The sequence below is a fragment of the Antedon bifida genome, chromosome 4 (assembly GCF_963402885.1).
Source record: "Antedon bifida chromosome 4, ecAntBifi1.1, whole genome shotgun sequence".
Classification (NCBI taxonomy): Eukaryota; Metazoa; Echinodermata; class Crinoidea; order Comatulida; family Antedonidae; genus Antedon; species Antedon bifida.
The window spans coordinates 31,318,499-31,341,215 of NC_136229.1; the positions used below are offsets into that span (position 1 = coordinate 31,318,499).

The 22,717-nt window shown below is 30.8% G+C and overlaps 1 protein-coding gene across 1 annotated transcript in view; it reads left to right on the forward strand.

The window, feature by feature from the left end:
• The window catches only part of LOC144841402 (adenylate cyclase type 5-like), a 37,499-nt gene that overhangs the window by 12,580 nt on the left and 2,202 nt on the right, over positions 1-22,717 (forward strand). The window contains exons 3-16 of the mRNA XM_078697727.1: positions 2,540-2,689; positions 3,353-3,474; positions 5,329-5,440; positions 8,229-8,356; positions 8,975-9,133; positions 11,310-11,451; positions 12,017-12,165; positions 13,424-13,580; positions 14,116-14,213; positions 18,089-18,173; positions 18,544-18,660; positions 19,683-19,844; positions 20,505-20,680; positions 22,147-22,279. Of these exons, the coding sequence (XP_078553853.1) occupies positions 2,540-2,689; positions 3,353-3,474; positions 5,329-5,440; positions 8,229-8,356; positions 8,975-9,133; positions 11,310-11,451; positions 12,017-12,165; positions 13,424-13,580; positions 14,116-14,213; positions 18,089-18,173; positions 18,544-18,660; positions 19,683-19,844; positions 20,505-20,680; positions 22,147-22,279 (1,890 nt within the window). The remainder of the gene's footprint in view (positions 1-2,539; positions 2,690-3,352; positions 3,475-5,328; positions 5,441-8,228; positions 8,357-8,974; positions 9,134-11,309; positions 11,452-12,016; positions 12,166-13,423; positions 13,581-14,115; positions 14,214-18,088; positions 18,174-18,543; positions 18,661-19,682; positions 19,845-20,504; positions 20,681-22,146; positions 22,280-22,717) is intronic.

Genomic DNA, 22,717 nt, shown 5'->3' on the forward strand with positions numbered 1-22,717 from the left:
ACAGTATGCTCTAAAGGCTTTCAAACTGAGTGAAGCTTTGTGAACTTCGGTTTTTATTCAAAATCTGAATATATATATAGCATCATGCTTGCCTGCACTGGTCTTATATCAGTATATTGAAAATGAGTCTTTAAATTTAATTTGTTTAGGGCTGAACACAAAAACCTTGGATCCGGCTATAAAAACAAAATGTATTATTTTATATTTACATTGATAATGTGTAATATAACAGATGGAGATTATGAGGCAGAAGAGTAATGCAAATAATAGATAAAACTTGTTTATCTACTTCAGTTTGATTATAGTATTGATCTCATAAATGTGTCATCGGTACTTTTGATATTTGTGCAATTTTTGTTTGATGATATTATCACTAAAGTTATCAGCTTGTACTAGGCTGCAATAGAGATAAAATTAGAATTGAATTAAATATTAATTCAGGATATAGAAAGTAGGATTTGTGGAAAGGAAAATTGGGAATTTGGAGCAAATGTATGGAAACTGTCTCCCTATCTATCTTCTGTACATAGAGAGAACATGCAGAAAGATGTTTTTCTTTTCAATCAATCAAAATAACATTTATTTCCTTCATTCATAAACAAACACAAAATATATTCTTGCAATATGCAAACATGAAGGAGGCATAAATTTAAAAAAGCAAAGCTTGTGCTGACAGAAAATATAATACATCAAAATATACAATTTAAAAACAATAATATAAACATTTCAGTACATGAATAAAATTAACAAAAAACTACAGATGACAAAAGAATAATTAAACTACTGTTTTATCTCATATTTAGATTAGAAACAAAAATGTGCTTCGTGGATGAATTAGAGATGCTTTTCATTTCATAATATTCAAAATTAATTTTATACAGCAAACACAGTAATTTAATTTATGTTAAAAACACAAAAAAGTAACTGAAAAAGTCAATTTATTCCCATTGTTGTCCTCCAAAGTAATTGCTCAAACAATATTATTTCTTACACAAAAGATTGCAGAAACTATCATAGATAGAACTATAATCTTAGATAGCATGCACAATAAATGTACTGTTAGTAAAAGTATTGGTTAACTATAAGTGAAAAAAAGATCAACTCTGGCTTCTCTAAAATAATTATTGGAGGAACTTTATAAAACTTGTTTTAGTTTGATACATCGTAAACAAATCTTTATCGTCAGTGCTTTTAATAAGTACAGTATATTATGGTTTTTTTTTATATGATTAAAAATAAAGAAAAAAAAAAGACATTACAATTAAATTAATTATTTGTATTCAGATTTCAGTGTTACAGTTTAAAATATTTTCGATCCCAATATCTTGTTTGTTTCCCACCTTCCAGAGGATGCAGCAGAATAGCATTATAATTTGACTTTCTTTTTAAACCTTCCTACAGTATTTCATCAAGTGGTTTGTAAGCATGGTCATGTATCAAAAATATCCTTTTGTATGACAAGTCCTCATTGAGTAGCCTACAACCTATTGTCCGTTATCAGTTCATTGTGTTTCCTGATGAGATATAGGAAATACAATCTCATTAATCATCAACTATATAATAATGAATTTCTTATGAGTGCAACGTTACAAACAAAATTTTTTTTAGCTAATTTCGCGAGGCTCCCGGAGAAATTGGGAGGGTTGGAACGTCTATTATTGTTAAGTAATTGTTTTCAAGATTCCGCTATCATAGTATTCAGAATAATCAAACCGATACATTTTAGATTTGTTACAACCTGCTTGCCATATCTATAGTCGATAATGATAACATTTTCTGATCAAATATGCAGTATATGTTCATATATAATTTAGATAAATGGACTTTGTCAGTTTGGTAAGCGTAGTTTCAAACATTAACTATCACCTGTCATTTTTTTTATAATGAATAAATATTTAATTGACTATCTATTAGTATATAGTATAATTTATAGTTGACAGACATTAAATAAATTATTAGATTTAAATTGATCTATTTGCAAGTACTGTATATTTTCGTAGCAGTTTATGCTTTAATAACATTACTTGTGCTATTTTAAGTGTATCAATATGGATATCATGTTTATTGAATTTAACCTCACAACAAACTTAGATCATTAAAAAAAATGTTTATTTAAAAGGATCCAAATTTTTAATTAATTTTATAAAAATTGTGTAATTTCATCGTTCACGTCCACATAGGCTGTAGTCGTCTGGTGCTGTCAGATATGGATATGACGTCAAACGTCCACTAGTACACAGTCAGAGAGGGAAGGTCAAAATTCCACTAAACAATCTCTAAAATTTGGCAGTTGACGTGCTAGTCAACTAGCAAATGCGCATAAAAAATTACGTCATGAGGTATCGGTCGACATAGTGGACGTGCAAATCGAAAAAGTTCCTAATAATTAATTGACACCCCTGAAATGATGGATTGACCATTTTTGGAACTTATTTTACACATATGAGACATGCAATATTGTAAAGTTTATTTTCTATTTATGTCTTGTATAGAATACATACATACATAAACATATTTTTTATATTGATGCTTTTTTTAGATCTTATCTAACACAATCTTATTCTTGGCTGTAAATTTGGCGGGAGTCTTCACACACTATCCTACGGAGGTTGCTCAACGTCAGGCATTTTTAGAAACAAGAAGATGTATCAAGGCAAGGTTGACAACATCACGTGAAAATCAACAACAGGTAAAGCTCTGTTTACACTATCAAACTTTATGTGACAAATAAATGTGATGTGCCCATATATGGACATGATCATGTCATATCATTAGGCACATCACACTTTTTTTTCAGAAAAAATCCACTTTTTCATAATTTTTGAGGTTTTTGTTATAGTTTTACATATTTTGTTTAAATAAGCACTTTTTACCAGTAAAATTTCTCTAGTTTTGTACACAAATGTTGTAAATAAAGAGGGCACTATTGAACAAAAATCTGAAAAATAAATGCTATACCAAAATATTTTATCATATGATATAATATAACTTGAATTTTACACTTTTTGGTGTTTTGATTAAACTTCAAGATTTTTATTTTTACCCAATCAAGTATTATTATACTATATTAAAAGCTTAAAAAAGAATGGTAACATTTTTCACCCTTTTTTCACTTTTTATTCCCCATCAGTTCACGCTTATCAATCCTCAGTTAAATTATTAATAATTCTGTGCACTTTAAGTTGATTTTGTTTAAAATTTTAAATAATAAAACATATAATATAATATAGAACGTGAGCTTTAAAAATTAAATGATAATTGAATTGAAATTAATAATATCATGAATCATAAAATGTTTCAATTTTCAAGTATTATAATTCAATTATTTTTCACTTACTTCTTCTAATTGCAGGAACGTTTACTTCTGTCTGTGTTACCGCGTCATGTTGCCATGGAGATGAAAGCGGACATTGCAATCGACAAAGAGTGTGTTCAGTTTCATAAGATATACATCCAGTGTCATAACGATGTTAGGTAATTTAATTTTGTTAATGACTTGATTGTAAACATATTTTTAAAACTCTTTTATAGTTGACGTATGTTTAGTTACATTTTGTTGTGATTAAAGGCACCTTTGTTTTAAATAATGTAAATGTGTTGGAATAACATGTCTCTCAGCCTAATTGGGCACAGTTGCGCACAAGTGTGGACAATATTCATATTGTCATACAACTGGCATATTAAATTTTGCTCAATTGTTGGTCCACGGCGGTGGGGCTGAGATGGACCAGCATACAGACGTAATTTCCAAAAGATGTACTACTGTAAGCCACATGTGTACACACTGGACCACTAGTTTTAATGCCCCTGCACCACATAAAGTCCACCTTAAAAGCTGTGCAGTATACTTAGACCAGTTGTAGCCTGAATTGGTCATTGTCTATCCCTTGTAACAACGCTTATTTTCTCTGTTTTGTAAAGAAAGCTATACTTGGAAGAGCGTAGATCAAAATTGTTTCTAGCCTTCTCTACACCATTTCTCAAATACTAGATTCGCTTTCTAATTTTGATCTGTCAGAATGTCTCTTTTATACACTCTTAATCATTCCAGTGATTAGACAATTGGATTAAGAATATTTACCATTAAAGGAGATTGCTCGTTAACTTGGATTTAAATATAATATAATAATAATTATACACTTGGGAATATAAAATACACAATTTACATTAAAGTTTACTATCTATATACTGTTATAATAATTATAAATGTTATTTTGTTATGATTTAAATGTAATATACCAATCTGAGCTGAACACAAATTAAATGTAAGTAATTAGTTACAGAGACAGTAATTATTCTCTTGGGATGAAACAGGTAAATTGCTAAATGATTTACAGAATGATCTATGAGTATACTGTAAGGAATGACCATATTCAAGTCATTCATATGTAAATGTGAAAAAAAAACTGATAGAGTTGTATATATGTTCATTAGGGGTGAATCCAGTTGTTCCCCCCGCCTCCAGCATTGGAACTTGGAGGGCCACTTAGGTTTCCTAAAATATTACGCCATTGGCACTACAGTTAATTGCGCACTACAGTCATTTTTCAGTAAGTTTAATTAAATTCAATGCAGTTGCTGCAGTATGTCAATGCATTGTTACATTCAACTGCAGTGAATTCCCTGTATACAGTAGAAGTAATATCATTGCTGCATAATGATAATAATGTAGTTAATTGTTACTGTTTGCCGCAGTGCAGTGGCATGCTACAAATTATGATTCGACCTAATCTGCACTTACTGCAGTAGACTAGACACAGTTTGATTGAAAATACTAATTTTGAAAGTGTTTATTAAAATGTGCAAAACACTTTGTAAACATGACTCCTTATAACAATTAAGCATGGGTACAGTATAACTGTGGTTTTATCTGTTCATAATTCTTATATAATTTGTGAAGGCGTGTGGCACAGTGTGTTGGACGTTGGATTATTGATTGTGAGGTCGTGGTTTAAATCTATCTCCCACCGCATTGCTTGTATCCTTAAGCAAGACACTTTACTTACATTTGCCTCTCTCCACCCAGGTGTATAAAATGAGTACTGGTTAGATCAAGACACAACTTGGCGCTGATTACTATCTGCATTATTATTGTATTTTCCATACCTGTTTGGAAAATGCCCGGGGTAATAATGTGCAGCGCATTGAGAGCTTGCTTATATGCACTATATATAAGAATGAACTATTAGAACTATTATTATAATTTAACCTGTGCAGCATTGGTACCTTGCAACCTCTTATTGATATGTTTAATTCATAATTAAATTTAGGTTACAATACAATTGTAAGTTAAACTATGAAATAATCCTGTTTATTTGATTGTTTCAGTATTCTTTTTGCTGACATTGAAGGCTTTACTAAACTCTCATCACAGTGTACCGCTCAAGAACTTGTCAAGATTCTAAACGAGCTCTTTGCACGTTTCGACTGTTTAGCGCAGGTAAAACTACAATCAGTACATTTTAATAGTTATTTTTTATATTCCAAACCGTTGCCCTGAAGGGCTTTCAATGAATTACATACTTTTCAAGTTAAAGATACATTGTCCCCCTGAAAACACTTTTTGTTGAATATGCCATTTAAATGTCACAACATATTTATTTACTTTGACCAAAAAGTGGATCGAAAAAACAATTAGTTACCTGAAAAACTGTAATTTAACACAAACAAATCGAAATCAATAGGTATTTGGTTGAATTGAACTGTTTATTTTGTATTTTTGTAAGTGAAAACATTATTTTTTTCTGTTTTTTTTTCTATGGAAGTGATTACCTTTATTAAAACTGCAAAAATGCCTATTTAAAGTCTTTTTTTTATTAATCTTTAATGTTTTTGGAGGCACATCTTTAATTTGCTCGCCACTCAGAAAGCAGTACACACAAAAATTACTTCTGGTTTGTGTAATTCCTTTTTTCTAAATAAAAAATATAACAATTTTTTATTTTAAATTCATCTCTGTGATATAAAAGTTTTGAATACCATGCATTCTAATAATAAATAGAAGTTTATCAACAATTTCAGTTAGAAATCTTGTTTTAATATACAATACCATCATTTTTTCAATTAGCAACATTAATTACTGATCATATGTTTGTCAGTCCATCCCTTTAAAAGATGTTTATAAGTGATTGTGGAGCTTGGACATGTCTACTCACTGTTTTGTACAAAATGGTCAAATTGAAGTATATACACAATTAGTATAGGCACTACAAATTGATGATAACTTTCATTAAACCACATGTTTCCTGTTCATGCCCTTCTGACTTCTATCGATTTACACAAATTCAATTCTTTGTTTTCTTCAAGTAAAAGGAAATTAAACATCTTCAGAGCATCTTTGATTGAAGGGTTTCATACTCTAAGAAATATACTCCTTTGTCTTCCTCTTTAATTGATTTTAGCATTTCGGTTTAAGTGTGTGAAATAATTTGGAAAAGTACCTTAAAACCTAATATTAATATGTATTCTATGTGAAATTAAATAAGAAATTATACTGCGCATAGTAATTCCTCTGTTAAACCTTGATCGCAATTTGTTCACCGGTTATTTGAACAAGAAAATTTCAATCCGAACACTGGCTACAGTTAAATTAACCAAGTCCAATGGTTACTTTTACCGTCCATTGCCTACCCAGAAGAGCTTACCATGGTCTCGGTTAAACAACCATGCTGACTAAAAGTCCAATGGGAATGTGTGACGTGAACACATGATCATCACCATGCGAGTCATTTATAGTTTTTAATGTTGCCATGGTAAAACTTACTGCAAGAAATTCACCAAGTACGAACAATGGTCAAACTTACCAATGACCTTGGGTAAAGTTACCCTGGTTAAATTTACCATTTTTCTAGTCTAGTGCGTTATTTAACTGACCATCATACTAAAAATATTTCAACAAATACCATTTAAAAAAAAAAAGTCAAATTTTAAGTTTTATAATTATCAACTCTCCTGATACTAGACACATTGAACTCACCCAAAATGTTTGGTATTGTTTATTCACAGTCTATACTACTTTTTTTTACCATTTCTAATAAATAATGATGTTGAGTTGGTTTGCTCATGTTCAATTTTATTATTATTATTTTTTAATTGTGTAGCACTCTTTACGTGTTCAGGTAACCTCTGACACCCTGTTTGATTTGTTTTGGCAATAATCACCCTCTGCCTGGCTTTCCAACAAAATTATTCTGGATTTAAGGATGAAGATTGAGTAAAAGAACTTATTATACTTTAGTCTGCAATGATCCTAAAATTAAGAGTTGATTTTATTAATTTAAAGTATGCTTAGAAGTACTACGTGACTGGACACTTTAATGACTCCTGCTGTCTTAATTACCGCCGACTTAAGCCTATAGCTTCAAGAGTATTTTCAGTGCGCTAAATGCGTGTCAACCGTGGAATTCTTATAGCTACTAACCTTTGGAATTGCCTCGTTACTTGTCTGGTTGGCGTCATTAAAAGTAATTCAGCATTTTGATTTTTATTAAGAAACAATTTTGTATTTGTTTCCGGCTATAATGAAGTTCAGAATGCCCTACAAATTATAATGTTTTAGCAAGACATAAACCATTGTTAAAGGAACATTATAGATACATAGTAAAACCTAAACTGGTGTAGCCTTGTGTCCAGGGGACATTCTAGTTCAATGGAACATTACAGTACATCGATAACATAAGAAAAATAAAAAGTTTATGAATAATATATCCAGGGGTACATGATCCCATATTCTTTGGAATTACCCTCTAATTTGTATGATCACTGGGTATAGTCAACCATTGAATATTACTGGGTTTAACCAATTCTTCTCCAGCTCCTTTTAAAGTTACTTGGTATCAACACTTTTCCAGCTCCTTTGTACTGTTAAGGGTATAGCCAACTTCCCTCTTCTTTTTACTGGATTACCCAACCATCTCCCTCTACTTTGTATATATTTACTTTTTCCTACTCCTCTTTTATATGGTTGCTTGATTACTCAACCACCATCCCTCTACTTTGTATGGGTATAGCAAACCTCTTAAGATCTCTCTTGCTTTTTTGAAGATTACCGAGTATAGCTAACCTCCTTTGAAGATAACACTTCTCCCGCTCTGTTACAGGAGGTTTTCTGTACTGGATTACTTAACCCTCTTCCTCTACATTGTATGGTTAATTCATCCCACTCCTTTGAAGGTTACTAGATATAGGAAATTCATATTATTGTGGTAAAACTTATTTCTTCCACTTAGGAAAATCATTGTCTTCGAATCAAGATTCTTGGAGACTGCTACTACTGCGTGTCAGGACTGCCTGAAGCTAGGTCAGACCATTCACATTGCTGCGTTGAAATGGGCCTAGATATGATTGATGCTATAGGGTAAGTAACACATAGTTATTACTATCCTCATTTCATTTTGCAATGTGATATGTACAACACGTATGAGCTATAGGCTATGTACATATAGTTTTCGTATTCTGTTAATATAAATGTTTAGCTATAAAATGCATTGATAATCATTTCTTTCACAATGTTAATGTTAGCTAGTTTGAAATGAAAAAAAAGTAGGATGCATCCTCCAAAAATGCCATCATTTTTTGAAACAATATTTCAACATTTATAATCTTCTGCTTCTAAATGTTTCTTTTCTTTTTATATATCAGTTTTTAACCTGCGTTAGAGGGTAAAATTATTTTGCATATTAATGCAAATTTGTCCAGTTTCCTAGAAAATATTCTAGTATTCTAGCTTTTATACAGATTGCAGTGTCAATTTATGTTGATTAGATTCAAACTTAGGCCTACCTTTTAAATTCAAGCACTGCTTTGTATGAAATTTCTTTTGAGAAGCACATGCTATATCTTACTTATGTTATACCCAGTGAAGGTGAGTCAAGTATAATCTAAATATAATTAAAAAATCTTAAATTATTGTTCAATATTAATTAAATTTTTGTATATTATATATTTTGATTAAAATTAAATTATCTTTTTACAGGGTTGTGAGAGACGTGACTAAGGTAAACGTGAACATGCGTGTAGGCATCCACAGTGGACGTGTACATTGTGGCGTGCTAGGTCTACGAAAGTGGCAGTTTGATGTTTGGTCAAATGATGTGACTTTGGCCAACACAATGGAAGCTGGGGGTTTGTCAGGGTAAGATTTTATTAATATTATTGAACTAGAGGTGTCCTCGTTTAGGGTGCTTACCTTTCCTTATGCTGACAATTTACCTAAGCAAATAATATTGAATGATAATTTTTTACTTAAAAATCAGTTGAATTATGCAAACAATTTGCTCAAAATAGTATTCTCGAAAATGGTTTTGTCACTGATTCCCACAATCCAAAATGATAGAGTAAACACTATACGTAGCTCTAGCTAGCAAATGCATTCTTCATTTTTGTTGTTTGAGGCCATAATGATAAATTTACATCATACCATGACTATTTATACTTGACACATGAGGTATATTGATTTTGTTTTTAAATTTAAAACTGAAAAATTATACGACAATAAAATAACTTTAAATGTCTTCATAACTTTTAACCCAAGGCCTTTTTTAATTGATTAGTATCGAAGATTGTCATTTATGCTTTGAAAACTATAAATTCTATTTTAGAGTTTATTATAAAACTCTGATATTTAATGGCATGGCCAGGAATTGAACCCTGGACTGTGGAATTGGTAAGCCAGTGCTATTTAATCTCAATTTTTGAGTGTAATGATTCAATCCACTTCAGATTGTTAATATAGAAATCGTCCGTATTAAAGTGAATAATCTTTTTTCCATTACTATTATCTCAATCATTTGAAATAAGTAAACATGAAATAAATGCCATCACCGAAAATTCCTTAAGAAAGTTTGTTGAACACGAATGATTCTATCCTTTGAGTTTTCACGTTTTACATTTGCCGACGGTTTAATCAGGTTACTTTTAGTATTAAAACTTCTACCGCTTTATACAAGCGTATTAGTTGTCGTGTTTTGCTGTTGCGTGGTTGTGCTTAAAGATAATCAGCGTAGATTTAGTAATATTCTAAAAAGTCTTAGTGTCCTAATTGCATCTTGAGTGGTCAATAGTGATGTATCACTGAGTAGTGTGTTGAGTAGTGGCTAGTGCATTTGGTCGCTAATGTATGTGTTTGTCTTGACTGGCAAATTAAAATGTGAAGTGATCTGTGGAGCATTATCTGCTAATAAATGAAACTTGGATTTATTATGTAATCATTATGAATAATTAATATTAGGCCTAACAAATATATGTATTATTCCTGAATGATTTATTGTTGTTTTTACCATTTTACAATCAGTTTATTACCGCAATAGCAACAATGTTTTTATGTTGTTTACAAGTGAAAACAATGCATTGGTTTTAATAATGTGCGTTTATTTGAGGGAGGCGTTTAATCTGAGCAGGTGTTTATTATTTTGAGTGTAATATGGTAGCATGTATAATCAAATAAATACCCCGTAGATATGAACAAATACAACAGAATTAAAGAATTGACAAAATATAGTACAAATTTTATCAAAATGCTTGGTAAATTGTAGACCATGGCAATCAATCATCTATTCCAAATGGTGTTTTATGGGAGGCCTTTATTCGAGGGAAGTGTTTATTCAAAGCGAGACATTTATTCAAATAAATACGGTATCCTTTTATTTAAAATCCTAAAGCAGTATATTTTAATAGAAAATCATTCAGTATCTATAGAGCGAAGCTAACAACAATTTTTTTTTTAGCATAGCAGTTTGTGGATTTAATACAGATATTAAATAAATTGAAGGCCATTGTCAAATTAGATAGTAGAAATATGAAGTATTGTCCATTTAATTTAAAATGTAATTAAGAGAAATAAGATGGAAGCTTCTATCACATAATTATACTGATGGATAAATCAATTATCTAAATTAGAAAAGAAGATACATAACCCAGCAAGTATCGTTGCGGAAATGAATTGTCATTGACGATAATATACAATAATGAATATTATTATGAGTTGAAAGATCAAAACAAATACAAAACACTTATAACCATAGAGATATTATAGTTTTAATGTTTTAACATACAGAACTGTTCTATAGAGAATAGTGCCATCTCCTCACATTGATTTAATGTTGAGAGTCTGGGCTATTAAATCTCAAATTTTGATAGAGTAGAGTAGTACTATAGATGGTGAACAAAAAGGTTGGAATTGAACAGTGCTTCATTCACAAGCATGTCATTTGGCCACAAAGATATTAATTTTATATGCCAATTGGGTACATTATGTGCTGTCTATGCGATTCATTGTACATTAAAAATTGTCATCACTTTTTTTATTGTAGGCGTGTACATATCACAGACGTTACTAAGGATTATTTGAACGGAGATTACGAAGTTGAACCAGGTCACGGAATGGACCGAAACAGCTACCTAAGAGATCACAATATCAACACATGGCTTATCAAACCAAAACATCCCAGAGTGGTAAATATATATATATATATATATAGATTTCAAAAAACAACAGGCATCCCTGAAGACTCACACTTACTAAGATTTTCTAGAACTAAAGACTTTCTCCAACTAGAGATTTCCACAAACTAAAGACTTTCTCCAACTAGAGATTTCCACAAACTAAAGACTTTCTCCAACTAGAGATTTCCACAAACTAAAGACTTTCTACAACTAGAGATTTTCACAAACTAAAGACTTTCTCCAACTAGAGATTTCCACAAACTAAAGACTTTCTCCAACTAGAGATTTACACAAACTAAAGACTTTCTCCAACTAGAGATTTCCACAAACTAAAGACTTTCTCCAACTAGAGATTTCCACAAACTAAAGACTTTCTACAACTAGAGATTTTCACAAACTAAAGACTTTCTCCAACTAGAGATTTCTTCTAACTAAAGACTTTCTCCAACTAGAGATTTCCACAATCTATAGACTTTCTCCAACTAGACATTTGTACACAAACTAAAGACTTTCTCCAACTAGACATTTGTACACAAACTAAAAACTTTTATAATCTAATTTTGTTTTTTTAAAGTCATTAAACAATGTGAATTCTGAAAAACCAAAGCCAGACAAAGCTACAAAACAGCTTGGAGCTTGGGATTCGGACAGACCGTTTTTATTCCTGCCTTCTGCAGGCAAGGAAACGCATGGAGAAACCAGAGAAAAAAATATACACCAAAAGTAAGTTGATATTCAAGAACAATTTTGATTAAAAATGGATTAAAACATTTTGAACTAAATGAAAACACTATTGCACATGGCCGGTAGCAAGAACATAATTTGTTATTCTTTTTTCTTTTATTCAATCATTTGTTTAGTCATCACTCATTACCTTTACAGGATATAAAATGATCTGTTTTGCAAGATTCTTTCATAAAGACACATCATAAAACATATAAACAAATAAAAATGAAAAAAGAATTACCTATAATTAAACAATTGTTCATCAACGTAAAGTGATGTGTCTAATATCTTTGTTTTTACTGGTATTTTAAAACTATTTTTGTATAGTGTATATCATTAGCAATCAAGTGTGCTTTAATAGATCCTCAGATTGTTCATAAACATTATTAAAATGCAGGATCATTTTGCTAGTGTTTTTGTAAAGGGTAAATGTACAGTACCACACAGAGATTTAAACTCTAAAATTGACTTCCCTCTGCTACCTAGGTTGTTCATTTCCAATCAACTCCTAGTTCGGTTTAGATGCTCATTAATTAACAATGCCCACGGTAAATGCCAGGTTTGATTATTTTACATTACAGGATTTGACACTAGTAAAGTGTTCATTTTATTATTTAGTTCACGTATCAAGACTTCTCCCTAAAATAACTTAAAATAAATGCTAATTGTAAAACAGTACAGTATATTGATTGTTTAGTTTACTTCTTCTTAAATCATCAAAATTACTTCAATTTAACAAAAGAAAACAATTTTTGTTATATTGATTATATTTTGTACAATATGTGATTTCAAGTGTTCCTTCTTTTTGATAAATCAGTAATATGCTACTCAATTTTGTTGTTAGCATAAAGTAGTAATCGCTTAGTAAGATACCTGTCATTTGATTGGAGGATTGTGCGTCACATTATATTCAATAACCTATTTTGGTACGTGCGACAACAAATCACTCGAATCTGGATTCAAAACTTAATGGATTGTTCCATTGGTAAAGACAAACAAAGTATTTTTCGCACTGCAGTCTTTCTTTATACATAAATAATCATAGTACAAAGACAAAAAAAAAAGAATGGAAAGGGGGAATCTCATCTCATGCAGTTATATTTAATAGGACGGAAGCATTAGGAAACTGTATCACACAGAAGCTTCAATAGTTTACTAAAAGGCTGAAAAAATGGGAATTTGTAAACTCGGACTGAGCATGCCCAAATGTCAATATGCAGTATGTGTCCTTTAAATGCTCAATTCATATATTTAGACTTGGTCTTGAAGAGGAACAAACAAAGAGCAACCCTGAAGATGAAGTAGATGAGTTTTTAGGACGAGCTATTGATGCCAGGAGCATTGACAGATTACGTTCAGATCACGTAAAAAGAATTACTTTAACATTCCGCAAACCTGAACTGGAAATAAAGGCAAGGCATTGTTTTCTTCTCCCAATCTCCTGAATATTAACAAAATCTCCAGAAATGTTAGTTTTAGATAAAAAACATTTTTCAAACCCATGTTTACATCCGATTGGTTGCTAAAATATATGACGCACCTCTGGTAAAAATTGAATTCCTGATTGCATGATATAATTTGTGGTGAATTTAAAACGCACCAAATTCTTTAAAACATGTCAAATCCTTTTGATAAAATGTATCAAATTTGTTGTACAATATGTAAACCTCACAAAATTGTTAACTTGGTTGGAACGTCTGTTTTAAATATCTTACTTATCTTTTTGTTGAATCCAACTTGTATATATCATTTCTACAGTTTCAACTCCTAGTATACATTTGCATATATTACTATTTTGCTACTCTGTTACTGTATTTTATGGCTACATTCAGAGCTGATGATTGATGTGGCCTTGTAAAACAGTCCATTGTAATAAAATGATGAGTTTGAATCACAGCATCTTCTGATCAATTATTTAAATTATTCTTAACTTGTTCTTTTTTACAGTATTCCAAAGAGATTGACAGCATGTACAGTGCATATATCGGCTGTACATATCTTATCCTTCTGCTCATATGCTTTTGCCAAATTCCAGTCTTTCCATTGTAAGTATTATCTCTTTTTCCTTTTGTATTAATATCACAATTTGTGCTTGAATGAATGCTTGAAATTTAACAACATTTCCTGAAATTTACAATACTTAAACTTTACAATACTTGAATATTATATATTCTACATTGAAACGTCCAGTGATTTCTATGCTTATAACAAATTTATAAGTAACAAATATTATATAATTGACACTTTATATTCTTTGATAGTAAACATTTGTATAAATCATCTCATCACAACCTATACTGTCAAAAGATCTGATTTTTTTTTAGCTCAAGAAAGTTTATCTATTAACAATATTAACTATTCTGTCAACTTAAGATAGTCATGTCTTGAGTCGATAAGTCACCTCCTGATAAACATAATGACTTTTATGATTGAAGTACTCTTTGCAGGCATGTACTCCAGTTGACCAGTATTGTTCATTGTTCAAACCACTGGTAGAACGTGTGGTCTTATGCTTATAAATGAAAACATCAGACTATACAGCACAGCCTTTTCTTTCTACAGCAGAGCTCGCTGAACAAAATTTAACTCTAATGGAAAATTTAAAAAAAAAATCATTTAGAAGCATCTTCTCTAGTTCTCTAATTATTGTATTTATGACTATAATTGATTGATGAATTGTTTTTGTGAGTCAAATGTCTAAATGTTGTATAAACAATTAACAAAATATAAGATTGAAAACATACATAGGTAAATAATTGTTCCTATGACAGGAAATTGGTATTATTAATGTCTAAGACAGAATAAATGATTTATTATTATTATATTATTTTTATAAATATTATTTGCCAAAATACTAGTACTGTAATGAAAAATGTGTAGAAAAATGGCCTAGAAGATATATGTGGTGAATATGTTTTTCAATTAAAATCTTTCCTATGTATATCAGATTTAACCTTTAGTGACGTCATGAAAAGAGAAAAATGTATTCCACTGTGCTTTACTGTGATATTGAAAAGTATCTGAATAAGATGAAGTAAAGAGATAGCGAATTGCGAGAAAGCGGATCACACACTTTGACATTTATTCTTTCTCTGTTTTCTTTTAAATATATTAAAATCCATCAAAACAAACCCACAGTATATAGGCATACACTGTGGTGTTTTTTTTTCAAATGAGTTTAAGTGGTGACAAAAGTGTTTCCAATTTTATTCAATCATACAGTTATGTAGGCCAATCATTTAAGAACATTTTACAGTAATTTTTGTTTTCAATCAAACATACATACTTTGTTATTTTGTTTTAATTACTAATAAAATAACATTTAAATGCAATAATTAATTTTCTAATTAATAAATTAAATTTTAGGGCAATTGTTTAAGTTCATATTTATAATTTCAGAAATGTTGTGTTTAGTATAATCTCCATTTTAATTACTTAATAACTTACATTTCTGTTTAGTGTAATTCCAATCTTATGATTGTTTTTATTTCTTGTTGTTACCTCTATTAAAAATAATGAAAATATTGTAGTATTATTTCCATAGTAAATCAGTTATTTACTAAATCTGTAAACATTTCCGTGTTTACCTTGCAACCATAATTGGTTGCATGTTAACATTCAGGTGAAAAGTTTATATAGTTACTTGATAGGAATCTCCAGCATAGTTGAATTAAGGAGGATTTGGACATGTCTATTAATAGAAACGTCCGTTGTATGCTCCCTATCAGGATCACACTAAAGACACTCAATCATGTTTCATGTTCTCCAGTATTCAATCAAAAGTTTAAATGGCATTGCAAATAACTTTTTTTTATACATAAGCGCAACATCACAATTAGAGTTCACCATGTGACGCCACAGTTCATCATTTGATTTGGTAGATTATCAATAAATTGGTTGGTGTCTCTTGCAACACTGTTGCCGTAGTTCATTGGTCTTCTATCCCTACTGTAGACATATATGGTAGTCTCAAAAGTTGGAAATGAATACATCGACTGAAATTTCTAGTTACTGTAATCAACGCTACAAAAATACTTATTATTATTGTTATTCTACATTTTAAAAACCAATTAGTCATGATTATAAATGTTCTAAAGCAAACCAACAATTATTAAGCACAATTTATTCTTTCTCGTCGCCATATAAATATGATTGAAAGATGCGAAATAGAATGCTGTGAACATTTAATACATCAATGAATAAGGAATTTAATCTAACTCGTATTTTCAAAGTTGCAAATGTTGAAAGAAACTACTTCCCATCGAGCCAACTGATTATTTAATAGAAATGATAGGTGTTTTATTAAGGGGATAAAGAGTTTTGGACAATTTAAGACGTGCGCTGAGCTGTAAGTGCAAATGAAGGACGAAAACCATAAACATCAAGCACATGCCGGCTTACAATTGGTAATATATTGTATGGCGAGAAAACACAGAAGAAATTCTGGATTTATGAAATCAAGAATAGAGATATAATTGAATGTGTTATAGTGCACATGTTATAAAATATAAGCTTAATGGTGGAGTTTAGATGTTCAAGAGTTGAATTCAAGTCCATTACCATTCTGTCAACTTTAGAGTTCATTAGCTGAAAAAAAATTACTTAATGATGATATTATATTTACGATTTATAAAGCACTTTGCAGTTCAACCCCCTGTAAGCAGACACCCTTGGCTTGTTGCAAGTGCTCACTTATTACAGCTTTTAGTACGTCTACTAGTTCTAAATGCAGAGTGCCTGACCGACCGACCAACCGACATAGTGAGCTGTAGAGTCGCATTTGCATGCGACAAAACTGGTTTTCTGTTTGTTTTTGTACAAACTTGTTATGTTTCACAACATAATGATATACACCAATATTACATTTTCAGACATGAATAAAGTGCTTTATTCATTATTAATTTATAATTGATGTTTATTATCAATTTAGTTAGATATATTATTGATAATAAGTAAACATGTATTTCATTTGTTGAAATTGAATTTCAAATCAATATTTTACGATACAATAATTTTATTGCAATTATCTTATTAAATTTAACATTGAAAAGAAAAAGCACAATAAAGACAAACAAACAATATCGGAAGAAGCACAACAGTATGACATGAAATATCATTCATTTTCTTGGAATCTTATCTTCAAAATTGTAAATATCATCCATTTTCTAGAAATCTTATATCAACATTTTTTTTATAATTTAAAATCTTTACAATTGAGCATAAATCATAATAAAATATTAGTAGGCCTACAACTAGATAAATCCACCATAATACTTTGGATATTTTAATTTAAAAAAAGCAGTTTTAATTTTCCAAACATTCAGAAGCAATTTAAAATGAAAAATATCTTGTTTTTGCTGTATCTCAAAGGTCATTTAAAATTCTCTTGGATTAATTAATTTTTGTTTGGCCGTATTGTTGTATTCATTTGGAAATTGAAGATCACTCTCACAAGTAATCATACTGCAATGTGACCCCAATTCCATTTTGGTTGTACATTTTTAATGCAAAAATTAATTGAAAATTGAAATCTGCTTGTTAAAGTATCCCTCCCATCATATACAGACTTCAACCTCTAGGTAACACAAGCCTTTTTATGTTGTCGTTTATAGAGCTGATTCGTGTATCCTATCCCCATGCTTTAGCAGGCTTTGAGGATAATGATAATTGTGATAGTAACTACGTTTTGCCATGCTCCCTCCCACTGTTTGAAAAAGACCTCATTATCTCATCTCTTACTGATTGTGGTGCCTTATTTGAAACTCATTTACTTGTTTTCTATTTTATATGATGTTAAAGAAAGAAAATAAATGTTTATTGAAAATGATCCACGATCTCTCTTTTTTAAATGTTTTTGTTGAATATGCTAACTGGATGATTGAAATTTCTTAAATATTTTCCTTTTTTTTATTTCTTTCAGTACTGGCGTGATGATAGCTGTGTTTCTAGTAGTTCTTCTAGTAGCCGCACTTTTCATGGCTACAATCACGTCATCAGAATTACTCGTAGGTTTAACTTAATTTCAATCATTCAGTCATTTGTGAATATTTTCTATGATTATGTAATATTATTCTGATTCAGACTCTGAATTCGATGCGATGGATCAAGAAGCCATTTGTTTGCTGAAATCATACAATATTTTTTTTTTGACGAATCAACAGTGCGCAAGAATGACTTCACCAAATTCGTGCTTGATGTGAAAGCATGCTCAGCGCTCCCGATATTTTTCTCAGGGCACCGGACCGAATCTGATCGCGTTGTGAATGCAGCTATATACTAATGTTCTTGATATAAACTAAATTTTGTATGCATTTTGAGGTTGTAAAAATACACATTTAATTCTATAGTAACTTATAATATTAATTTTTCCTTCAGTCACAACCTAAGAAGTTTGTTAGCGTGTCTAAACTAATACTGGGAAGTCGTTTTATTAGTAGCGTGGTGGCGGTGATTAACCTTACAATTGTCTACTTGGCCGCTTTCACATCCATAGTAAGTACAACTTCAAACGCTTGCACGGCATTGCCCTTATTTTAAAGCTTTTGAGAAAAATTGATTAATTGGTTTTGCTATTTATAAACCAGCGTACAACACCGAAGACATCACTTTCTATATCAATTAATTACACATAAACTTAATTGACATTTTCTTTTAATTATTTTTGTGACGCACCTCACAATTATTCCATCGACAACATTCAGTTATAATTGAAGGTAACAAAATAGACCTTGTCATTTATTGTTTATGATATTGGAAGTAATGTAAGTTAAGAACGGAAACTAATTGTAAATAGCATTCTTTGAGAAGAATCTTTTAGCGCATGTCAAATTTGAGTTGTTTATTTTTCAAGATTATCCAGAAAAACAAGTTGGTATTTGCCACTAGGCATTTGAATGACTTTGTGAATCCATTATCTTTTATCAAAGCTATAACAAAATTCAACAAACATACAATGTAATACTGTAAAGTTTTGTTTCTAACATGAGAGATACAGTACTAATAATTATGAGCTATAAGCTGACAGATGTACAAGTCTATCAGCTCCATTTTAAATACTTTAATGAGGAGAACAAACCAATGAAAAAAAAGCCCACCACCTGCATGTTGAAGGGTGTATACATCCAAGAACTAGCCCACTAAATGATAGTCCAATATGAGATATTTAATACTGTAATCCACTACTTAATAGTTTAATACAGATACAGATTCCTTTTATTATCCAATGGAAATTACAGTGTTCAAATTTTGGCTTACTATCTAACAAATCTTTTGTTATAATGCTGGCTAGTACTACTAGTTAGTAAAAGCCCACCATAGAATAATATCAGCACCATAGGTAGTGGGCTATCTAATTGCAATTAGATAGCCCACTACCTAGATCAACAAACTTATGGGGCCACATGTGTGTTTGGTACTCCGTTAAGTCAAAGTTGAATTAATCTTGTGTTCATTATGAAAAGCTATTTCATTGTGGTTTTCAACATTTGCGTCATCACAGTCTTTTTATATTATAGTTCAGTTACGACACTACAAGCATCGAGGAGTGTGTGGCTGAAAAATTTAATATTGACCAATCAGAAGTTAATATTACATACATTCAACAGTCAGGTGTGGTACTTGGTGAACAGACTAACAAAATCTGCAACCCTACTGCCAAAGCTTGTCATTTTCCACAGGTGAAAGACATATCAATTTAATAATGATAATGATAGTTCATTCTTATATAGCACAATATAAGCAAGCTCTCAATGCGCTGCACATTTTTACCCCGGTCATTTTTTGGATCAACACGTATAGAAACACTACTCCCATAATAATGCAGCTAGAAATCAGCGTAAAGTTGTGTCTTGATCTAACCGGTACGCATTTATACACCTGGGTGAAAGAGAGGCAAATGTATTAGTGAAGTGTCTCTGTAATAAATATATTAATTTACTGCATATTCGAAATCTGGTCTATAGCCATGTTTCCAACAATTGCCCTGCAGTCTTGTAATTTTTTTTTAAAGGCTGCATGTATGAATTCAATTAGGGTGGTACAGCAACAATGTACTGTTTTGCGAAAAGCTTGCTACATTTGCCTTGTCTGAAACGGGGGTGACCTCCATCCACCCAAATACACAGTATTCTTATGTTAAGTTTAAACCCTTTAAATTCATTTGAAGCAACTATGTAAATCACAATAACTATATTTTAGTCAACCACTTAATTGTTATGTTGACTTATGTGTTCCTGATGATTTTTTCACTTGAGGGATATCAAATAAAATCAATCAATTAAAACAATAAATTTTGCGTATTTGAAAAGTTTTATCAGGATATTCTTCTCTTTCAACAGTACTTTACCTTCTGTGTTGTTATGGTGATGATATGCTCATCTGTGTTCCAACAACTTAGCAACCTTGTCAAGTTGGTATGGTTACTGTGCATCGCTGGTATCTACATTGTAATCATCAATACTTGGGCGTTCAACATTTTTGAAAACCATGACATGATCTTAAAAGCATCTAGAGGGTATAAAGTTTACTATCATCTTTAGGACATTAAGCTCTGTCTACACTATCAAACTTTATGGAACAAAAAAATGTGACATGGACATGATGATGTCATATCACTACTATATTTGGCCATATCACTACCATATTTTGGCACCTCACACTTTTTTTGTCAAAATAGTTTGATAGTGTAGACAGAGATTTAGGATTGTCCAAACTTACGTATTAAGTGAAATGCAAATCTAAAGTTTTTGATGAAATTTTAAATATAGTTAGTTTTTATCCATGAACATTCAAGCTTGTTTTTTTTAATTTCCTTCTGGCTATCTGTTGTTTACTTGTAAGCATTTAATTGAGCCAATTGAAAGGTGAACGACATTAAAATGTTGGCTCATAGAGAGAAAGATTTGAAAAATGAACTAGAATAAGTTTAATTGCCAGATAAATCTTCACTATGTTTGTCGTCACAAGATTACGATCAATTTGCGTACTATCATTGCGGCGTAATTATAAAATACTAGAGTTGAATGAGACAATCATAGCCAATAGCCGTGAAACAATTGATGATAAAAAACAAAAATAAATTCAAATGGCATTTTTATGTTATATTAGATTTATTAATATGAAGTTAAATTTTAGTTTTGAACAATAATTAATTAATATTAATTGTTTGTTATAATAATTATTAATAATTATAATTTTGTCACTCATGTTCCATATAAGTCACATACAACTATATATGAGTGTATGAAAAAGTAGGGAAAGTTCATGACCCCTATAAAAATCTGAATAATATAACATGATCACTAAATAAGTTTCTAAATTGTGTGGTTGAAAGGATGTTGGATGCCCCTGAACCACCTTCCTACTCCCCTATTCAAACCATAAAAATGGGCCTAGCAAAATATAGGACATTAGGTTCAGTACTGTTATAATTTTTACTCCGTTGCCTCCCCCTCCCCACCTACTGTACAACCGTATTTCAAAATCCTTGATCTGCCAGTTTCTTTATTCAAATATCTAGAGTTAATTGAAGTGAACTTCTAATACCCTTTTCACATCTGCATAAATTGTTACATCTTGTAACAAGGTTTGATGTCCCGACTTATTACATGTTTACACACACGCATACATGAACCTTGTGAAGTCTCGGGAGAAAAGAATAATTGGGCACTAGTTTGTTACTATGATTCATCAGTTAATACCAGGGCAATAAATACATGCGCGTTCAGTAAGAGCGTGGAATATCTCGAACCAAAAAACAGGCCTTTTGTTGGTGTGTTTTTCTTCCAACATTTCGCACAGTGTAAAATCTCGGGAGATTTTCCACAAAATTGTCTTCACACTACTGCTGCAAACCTGGTTACAACTTGTTATAAGTGCTTATATTTTGCAGATGTGAAAAGGGTATAAATCTACTTTCATTGTTTATCCAAAGAACAAAATAAAAACACATATTGATTGATTTTATTTGAAATGTTACAGCACTGAAGACTCATCAGAATTGGCTTCTAACATCATGACACCAGTCATCTTAATAGTGTTTGTCATTGCATTGTTTGTGCATGCTAGGCAGGTGGAATCAAAATCAAAACTGGACTATCTATGGAAGCTTGAGGTAAAAATAATGGTCTTCTATGTAAAATCTTTAATCCTTTTACTGCGCAGTAAATCCTACCTCTATACATAATGGTTTTTTAATATAAAATTGTGCATTTGAAATCAATTTAAAAAATACAAAATACTAAGTTTCTGAAAATTATTATCACGTGACCTGATATTTATTGAATACTTTAAAACAATAAATAAATTTCAACCAAACAAAAGAAAGGGATTGTCAAATGTATGTTCATTTTGTATGTCAGTTACTATTCAATTATGTTAAGTTTGTAAAATGTTTGTAGAAACATTTTTTAAAACAAAGAGCTTGCATAGTATTTTTTATATGAATTTAAGCGAGGCATTCTTAAAAGCAATCTTGTAGCCGCTGATAAATGGGTTTTAAATCTACAATAGAAAATAATCTTGGTTGAAATACTTATCAGTCCACGACAAT